Raw genomic sequence first — 9096 nt, 5'->3', positions numbered from 1 at the left:
GGGACTCATCAGAATGAAAAACAAGACAAGAGCAACATGGAGTGCCACACATAACCACTTAGGTCTTTTATTTATTTATTTTTTTTAAACTCTGTGTGAATGAATAGGTGGTTAGGTGTATTTTGTTTATTAGGATGATCCAAACATCTAAGGCAGTCATATGTAACTTCTTTTGATCATGTTTTGGTCCATATGTAACTACATTTTGATTGGAATGAAAATAAAAATGTTTTTTGTTATGTGGCCAATAAATCCATTAGAAGAGTGTGTATGATTGTTGAATACAACTCTTCAACTTAAGGTTACCTCAACAACAATCTCAATACAGAAATTGTTGGAGCAAAACTCTTGTTTAAAGTGAAATTCAATGGAGTCCCTTCTTCATTTGGAATAGAAAACACAACTTAAGTGAATGGAATGGGGGACTCACTACTTGAGTGTATCATAACACAAAAAAGTGGGACTCTTTTATGAAAAAATTCAACAGCATAAAGGGACTGACAATGTTCGCTATACAAATGAGCATTGAGAATAGTCTAAGCTGCAAGAAGCACAACCTCACAAAACCAAGCACACAATAGCCTCACCATTCATCAACCAAAATCCCCTAGGTACCATTAGTCATTATTCCAACACCAAACCAACAACGCAAGTCAATGACTCCAAAAGATGCAGCATGAAGCAACAATAATGTCCAACAATAACCAATAACAATTTCAACCAATAACCAACAATAACCAACAATAGTCTCAAACATTAACCAACCGCAAATGTCCAACATAAACCAACAACAATTTCTAACAATAGCCAAAAGTCAATCCAACAATAACTAACAATAATTTTCAATAATGTCCAACAATAACCAACAACAATTTCCAACAACAATCAGAATTAGAAAGCCAAATCCAACAACCCACCATAATCAGGAAGATAACAAACAACCAGAATAAGGAAGTAAATCAAGCCAACATAATCAGGAAGCCAACAATAATTCCCAAAAATCACTTCCAATAAAGCACAAAGGCAACAACAATCATGATAAATAATCAAAGGAGAGAGACTCATAATCAATAGAACATAGAGCAAACAACACCAGCAGGGAAGCAAAGCAGATATAGCCCAGCAATAAACAAGAATCAACATAAAAAAACGAAGGACAGGGACTCAAATTAGACATGAAGTAAGTTAGGGTTAGAGATCGTTACGCAAGCAGTCACTCAGAGGGTTGAACCTTAGGGTTCATCCTCCTCACATAGTGCTTGTAAACAGGGCCTGAATTTCACCAACTTCAAGGGGAGGGACATTGCTGGTATGCTTCTTCGAAGGAGGTGATGAATCCTTCTTTTTCTCAGGCTCATCATCAGAGGAAAGCTCAATAACCTTCTTATCAGGCAGCCCACGGATTCGCCTTAGAGCCACCAGTGCTGCCTTCCTTCTAGCCCGGATCTTAGTGGGAGGCCTAACCCTCTTAGATCTAGGCTTTTTGGTGGGCGCAGGACTCCCCTCACCACTTTTAGCAACCAGATTTACAGCTACATCGGTGAAGTCAAGCAATTTCTTGCCCCAGGACTCACCCTAACCCTCAGCCCTCTTGAATTGCTCCTTCTCACCAACTCTTTCAAGAACCTTCCCCAACGCCTTGTAAGTCGTCTCTATACAGTAGGGACCAGACTCACCAAACTCATAGAATTGGCGAGGAAATGGAGAGTTCGTCTCAATGGATTGAATGAGGGAGAGAATCAAATTACCCTCTTGCTCTGAATCAGTGGCCATCTACGCTTCGTGAAGGGGTTCAAGGTTAACCATGTTGCTGGGGGACTCGATTTGTCAAAAATCTGATGAATCAAGGACATATCTGGAGAGAGAAAGTGGAGAAAACGAAGGATGAAGAGGAAGAGAAAGTAGAAGAACAGGAACTAGGGTTCATCTGGAGAATTCTCCAGAAGAAAAAGGGGAACCCAGCCATTGTAGTTAGTTTTGGGTGGTTGGGAAGATGAGTAAATGAGGGTAGTAGGGGGGAAATGGGATGATAAATAGAGGGAGCCATTAGATTAGTGTAGTCAGATTAGGTTTAACTTAATGAAATTAAAAAAAAAGATAAGGGTAAAATTAAGAAAATCAGATTATTTAAGTAAGGGTAAATAAGTAATTTCCAGCTTTTTTGTTTACTAAGAATGGAAAGAAAATGGAAAGTTGCACATAACCTTGATCATCCGTTTTTGGCAAAAGTTGCACATAACATTTAACGGAGGTAGTAAAAAAAATCCTCTTTTTGGCCTAACGCTATAAATTTTCTTAAACTTTGTGAATACTATAATTTTGCATTTAATATGAAACGGAGGGAGTACACAAATTTTTATATGTGGCTGTTACACCGTGTAGTCAGGGTTACTTATTCAGGGGCTACTCGGTCGGTCAGGGATTACTCTCACAAAAAAATCGTGCTAACCGACTGAATAACCCTAGAATATAAGTAACACTTGACTGAGTGAGTAACCCCTGAATAAGTAATCCCACCCATACGATGTGGCTAGCTACACAGAAAAAGCACCTAGAGTTATAATGCCCTTGTTTAGAGATTGTTATTGATTCAAAACAGTAAGCTGTTTAAATTATACACCTAACTAGCTGTTGACAATTATGATTTATGATAAAAAAGCTAGCAACATAGTTAGTTCTTGGCTCCACATTTGTACTGTGTTTGAAGGTAAATGCATGAAGCATTTATAAAATCTCCAATTGGATGTTTATTTCTGCATCCACTTCACTAGTCACTGTCAACTATATATATGTTAGTGTTGGCTACTATCCATTGTGACCGACTTCCTAGTTCCTTGACTATTTGTTGTGGTCAGTCAGAGTCATGCACCGCCAGCACCGTAGCTTAGCTTCACAAAATAGTTCATTGCTCTGTCTAAGTGATTACAATAACATTTTTTCGTGTCTGTGTCGGATTTGAGCTAGCAAAAGTTAATACATCACTAACCAAACAAGAAAAAAAATGGATTAATGTCAAGGGTTTACTACCATTTTAATTAAATGGATCAACACGACACATACGTTTAATAAAACACTTAAGGTTAGGGTTAAGATTTCCATTACAAAACAAGTATGACAATTCGACCCGCCTAAAATCAACCAATAGTTTATGGAATTGATGATAAATCTTGTAAATGGGGCTATGTTTAACATAACACGATAACACAACACAAATCGGTCACAGGAAAAGCAAGTTATTTGTATCAAGCCTTGCTTCCAACACATTTAATTGAACAGGAGAACACGACACGTTTTGAATAAACGATCGGGTCAGTGAGATTTCCCAATTTATTTATCTTCGAAAATGAATACAAATATTAGTTTGGATTAGTGTTACATTTTCGCAATAACTTATAATAGAGAATACAAATATCCTATGCGTTGTTGTTATCAGAGTTAAGACTGTTTGGGTCCAATTTAGTCCAATTGGGCCTGGTCACTGAATGATCCAATTAAAAGCCCAAGGTTAAGGTTCAACTCTCCAAATGTGCTAAAGTCAAAAATCAACATCCTCAAAGCCATGTCAAGGTCAGTCAACGGCCCAATCAGCTTGGCCCAGCCCAACTGACTTCCGGGCCCAATCCGCCTCCTTCATTAGCCAAGGTATAAAAGCCAACAATTTGGTCAATTCTTGGTAAGACAATAAAGCCTCAAGCAACTAAACTCTTGCACAGCTTTCTCTCTCTAATATACTGACTTAAGCATCGGAGGGGCCTTCCTCGGCGTCCCCCCCGAGGCTAGTTTACGTGTATTTGTTGTGCAGGAAACCCTCGGCTCCTGCGTCGTTCGGACCGAGACCAAGTTCCCTCAAGATAAAAGGATCTTCCGAGATTCGATTGTTTTCATCCGAAACAAAGACTATACTTGAACATTGTAAAATAGTGCATAGAATAAATGAATAAAATCGTAATTGCAGTGATCGAAGGGTCAAGGATTCAAGGGGCGCTAGCTCTAAAGAGCACAAAAAACCTAGAAGAAGACAGGATTAAAGAAAGAGTAGTCATACCACGTGTTATTGCAATGCATCAACATAAACTTTAGACACAGCACATTAATAACTTTATAAAGATAATAATCAAAAGTTTGAGTTGTAATTAATCAACTCTTTATTCCTTAAAATGTAGTAGTCTTTTTCTTGATAAATTTATCGATCATTTTAACACGATTCTCTCGATTTTTGTAGGACCATGAAAATCCAAATAACATAATATAAAACGTAGCACTCATTTGTTTGGTCATTTATGTATATGCTATCCTGTCGAACAGTCGCAGTGCCTTATGTCTTGCATGGTCTTACACTCTTACTCACTCACTCTTCGTGTTGCAATGCTGCCGATTCATCTCTTCACTTGATCTGTTTTTGAGCCACTTTGTGAAAGAATCAAGGGTATTCATGTCGGCCCTATAGTGTTTTTGAGTAAATTCTAGAAAAAGTGGCCATGTAAAGTCCGGATATACCCTCGGGTGCCCTAACTCGTCGTCTACCAGTTCACCTGGTGGACTAATCACTTTGTCTCCTTTGGGACACAAAAAGAATGCTAGTGATTTTCGTGGAGTGTTATTGTTTACCACTGCCCTGTGCAAGCAACTCTTGTACTGCCCATTCGATAAAGCCTACACCCAAAAAAAAAAAAAAAAAAATCGTGTTAAAAGATAAGTGCGCAAAATAATGAGGAAGTGGTACGAAACCCTACATAACATACGTCCTACAATGTTATCCCACTTTGTAATATGTGAGTCACGTCACTAAGTGGGCACACATTGTAGAAACAAAGGGAGTAATTAAAAAATAAACTGTAATTCCAATGTTGATTACCATGAAGGTATCGCCAATGTTGACAACAAATGCTTCAGGATTAGGACGAATGGAGCACCATTTATCATTGACAAACACTTCAAGGCCTCCTACGTGATCTTGATGAAGAATTGTTAGCGACGTGGGATCACAATGAGGTCCTGTTCCAAGAGTTATATCAGGCTTTTGGCAAGGTGGATAGTAGTTTAGCCTCACTATTGAGTCATTCTCTTGAAAAAATTCCCTGAAATAGTTTCTTCCAACTCCTAGACTCATTCCCAAGAGCTCCATGATACCAAGAGATAGGTTGCTCATAGCCTTACAATATTCTTGGTACACCCGCCTACACGAAAAAAAAAAAAAAAATGTTAGGACTAATAAGATGTAAGTGACAAAAATACAATCTTTTTAGTCTTCCCTCAAAGATTTTATAACATACATATGGATATACCACATTTAAAACTTAAAGTTATCATCGGTGATTAAAATTAGAAGTTTCACTTACTAAAATTAGAATCATGTTTTATTTTTTTTCAACGTCCTTTATATAGAAATATCGAATGTGGTCGTTTTTATGTAGGGACAAAGGAAGTAATACATACAAATAGCTACTGTCGTACCCAAATTCTTGAAACTCAGTCCCCATTGAGTTCAATATATAGTTTTCTACCATATTTGAAGCCTTATCATCAGCCGAATATCGAAAGGAAAAGGTCTCTTTCCAAGGCAACTTAGTAGTAAATCTTCCAACAAAGCTACTAGAATAGCCACAATGATCACCAGGTTTCCTAAGAGCTCTCTGCTTTTGAGAAATCGGCTTTTCAAAAAATTGATTCATAACTTCATGTGCTTTGTCTAAGAGCTTAGAATTTACGCCGTGGTTAACAACTAAGAAGAAGCCATGCTTCTCGCATGCTTCATTAGCAAGGCTAGTTGCATTTGACACCGCCACCGGGTCTCCGGAGAGGAACCCTCCTAGATCAATGGGAGGAACCTCGAGCTCCGGAGGCGGTTGTGAGCATGGTTTTTCTTCATCTGGCCATATAAATTGGGTTGGGATGTTATGTTCATGTTTGAGAATTGATGTATCAAACAATGAGATTTCTTGATTAGAGGGTGGAAGAGTAAGAAGTGTTTGCATTGCTAAAGATTTAAGCATGCAATATTTGTTAATACAAATTTTCTTTGGAGTGTAAATGGAGCTGAGAATTTAAGAGAAAGATAAGGGAATGAAGAGAGACAAGTTTAAGCTGTTTTTTTTAATGAAGTTGAGAAGTGGAGGAGAGGGGTTTAAATGAGAAGAGAAACACTTGTTCAAAGTGTCATGTCAACTTCTATATTACTCCTTTCATACCAACTAGCCTTTTGGCCCATGCAATGCATGGGTAGTTGTTCATAGGTATATAATGTAATTAATCTTTTGTTTTATACATAATACATGTATGTTTAAGTTATTGGAAAAATAAATAGTTTATAAAGGAGAAAAAAGGGTGGAAATTGAATTAATAAACTTCTAAGAGATACGAAGTATTAAGTTGGGGAAAATGAACTAAATCGCATTAATTTGTATTGAATTAAGGCTAGTTTTCTTTTTTATTATTACTATTAATATGCTAGAAAGGGGATTAAAAAGATAGGTTAAATGAGATGATATGTGGCATTATTCAATAAAAAAAAAGGTGACATATGACATTATGATTTGTATTTTTATACACTAAGTATAGATCAATTTGGTTCGTTTGTTTTCTTTACTTATTCGCTTTTACTTTCACTGTCATCAAATAAAAGTCTCATTTTTCTTTAGCACCAGTTTTTAGAAGTAAATAAAAATGCTTTAAATAAAATTCCGAGGTTAATCGATTAAAGGTGAATATCAAGAGAGAGCGTAGCTAGTGGGCCAAGTGTATGGTAAGAGCAAGAGATGGAGAGATCATAGTGTTGTAAATTAAATTTAAGTAAGAAAGTTTAAAAAGAAATTATTGTAAGTAGGGTTTGTAAGATAAATTTAGAAGAGTGTGGTTTTGTATGTAGAATAAGTTTGTAAAAAAAAAAAAAAAAAGGAGGTGCAAGGATGGATCTAAGAGAGGGCTTGTCCGGGCCACGGCCCACCCTATGCCCAACAATTTTTAGTTTTATTTGTATTAAACCGTTGTGTTTGTCAGATAAAGAATAGTTAGTTGGCTGAGTTGAATTGGTTTCATTAATACTGATTTTAAAAATTCCACATGGGAGACAAACTTTTTTCGAACTCTCTATAGTGTCCCTGGGATTTTATATAATTGATTACAGTGTCCTAATTGTCATTAAATGGGCTAACCTACCACAAAATGGTTTAATAGTTTACCATATTTGATGAAAAGACTTACCTACCCCTGATTTAATCTTCTTTCACTCATTTCCCTTAAATGCTCACTGCAGTTCACCTCCTTGCTCGACATTGTTGAACAAAAAAAAAAACCCAAACCCTTTCCTCTCCCTTCAATCTCAACGAAATCTCAGATTATCACCATGAATTTTGGTGGAGTTTCGTCAAGGAAGAGAGGCGCAACAGATGGAAGCTTTAATTGGGTAAGGATGAAGCACTGCAATTGCAACCCCCCTAGCAACGCTGAGGTTAGGTTTTCTGATTCCATGACCAATCTAAAGAAGGCGTACTACAGATGCAGGGAAAAAGTGCGAGGTTGTGGATTTTTTGAGTGGGTTTCAGAAGATGATGTGAGTTTTTATGATGCTTCACCAAATTCTGAGATTGCCGCCATACATAACATGGTGGAAGACCTTTTTGTTTGTTGCAAGAGGCTTATGAAGATTGCTATTACCATATTAGCAATTTGTGTTTTTTTTTATCTGAAATGATGTAAACAGGATAATGAGGGAAAGGGGAGTATTGTTAGGGTTGATCCTAATTAAGTTATGTAATCAGGGGTAGTGATGCAATGTGTACTGGTTTTGTGAATGCAATTATGTAATACAAGCAAGTATAAATAAAAAGTCAGTTATGATTCTTGCTTTCCATTCTATGTACATGTGCTGTTAATGAGAACAAAGTTGAGATTTGATAAAGTCTAAACACTTGTGAAATGAAAGTACAGACCACAAGTTCAAAAACCATAAGTTCACCTACAAGAACTTAAATACATAACATAAGTTCAAAAACCATAAGTTTACCTACAACAACTTAATTACATAACAGAAGTTCAAAAGCTAGAGCTTGGCCTAGTAGATGATCTAGTTAAATACAGACCATAAGTTCAAAAACAAAAAGTTGCAAGCAGTTGCACTGTCATCTACAAAAACTAGCAGGACAAATTAGACTTTGTTCTTTCCTTTAGTACACTTCCTTGACCTAGTAACAGGTTGGCTACTTGGACCTTGAATAGGTTGATGTGAACTCTGAGTTGTGTTAATGGAGGGTTGTGGTTGTGAAAGAGACTGCAATGAGCTTCTTGTGAATCTCCTTGGTGGGTCTGGTGGGTTTGCTGTGGATGTAGTCTTTGGTGCAGTTTGTGTAGAGGACCAGAAGTTTTCTTGCTGGTTTTTTAGCTCTTGCCTTTCCAATTCTTTGTCCATCCCTAGCACTTTGCTCTGCTGCTGTCAGTCCACCCTTACATGTCTGTTTGTTGTGTCCATAAGACATACATTTCTGACATTGGACTGTTGTGGACCTTTTTCCTTTGTCTGGTTCATCAGGTGCCCTTTTTCTTTGTCTAGATGGCCTACCAATGGCTCTCTTCATCACTGGTGGTAGTATGGTAGGTGTTTCGGGGTTTTCTGATATCCTGCGGGAGAGTTACAATTCCGGGACTGGTATCCTTGCGCCTGTAACTGCAAAACAACGGAGACTCCTTGAGGTGGGAGCTCCGCCTCCAACGGTCAAGTTAGTACTTGTTTGAGGAGTAATAAATGCGGAAAGTAAAGGTGGGAGATCTGGTTCCTCTAGGGGAGGAGTGATCAATGTGTTTAGACTTCTCTAGGTGAGAGTCATCAATTGCTGAATCCCCTTTAATGAGGATTATTTAAGTATTTATAGTCTTGAGAAGCGTGCCAATCCTAGGTTTAGGTTAACCAGGGAAAATTGGGCTTCTCCCGGACTTTGGGCCTTGGTGGCCATTTTGCCTATTTGGCATATGGGAGGCCACGTGGCGTGGTCTGATTAGTCCATGTTGGACCTCTTAGGGTGACAAGTGGCGGACGCTGATTGGCCCACGTGGTGGACACGTGGCAGGTTCGGATTGGTCCATTTGTCATGGGTAATTTTTACG

General features: G+C 37.8%; 1 protein-coding gene across 2 annotated transcripts; it reads right to left on the bottom strand.

Annotated features, from left to right (window-relative positions):
• Positions 1-4108: 4108 nt before the first annotated feature.
• Positions 4109-6132, bottom strand: LOC110685386 (gibberellin 20 oxidase 1-like). Of its 2 annotated transcripts, none has more exons than XM_021861915.1 (3): positions 5437-6132; positions 4856-5177; positions 4109-4653 (listed from the first exon to the last, which is right to left on the bottom strand). In XM_021861915.1, exons 1-3 carry the CDS (start codon positions 5991-5993, stop codon positions 4345-4347), a joined length of 1188 nt encoding a protein of 395 aa, XP_021717607.1. In that variant the 5' UTR covers positions 5994-6132; the 3' UTR covers positions 4109-4344. The 2 variants fall into 2 exon arrangements, with proteins under 2 accessions (XP_021717607.1, XP_021717609.1); XM_021861917.1 differs by having other exon boundaries at positions 5455-6132.
• Between the last annotated feature and the right edge of the window lie 2964 nt (positions 6133-9096).

Source organism: Chenopodium quinoa, unplaced genomic scaffold, assembly GCF_001683475.1.
Source record: "Chenopodium quinoa cultivar QQ74 unplaced genomic scaffold, ASM168347v1, whole genome shotgun sequence".
Taxonomy (NCBI): Eukaryota; Viridiplantae; Streptophyta; class Magnoliopsida; order Caryophyllales; family Amaranthaceae; genus Chenopodium; species Chenopodium quinoa.
The sequence above is the reverse complement of the archived record's forward strand: the minus strand, read 5'-3'. Positions and strand labels throughout refer to the sequence as shown.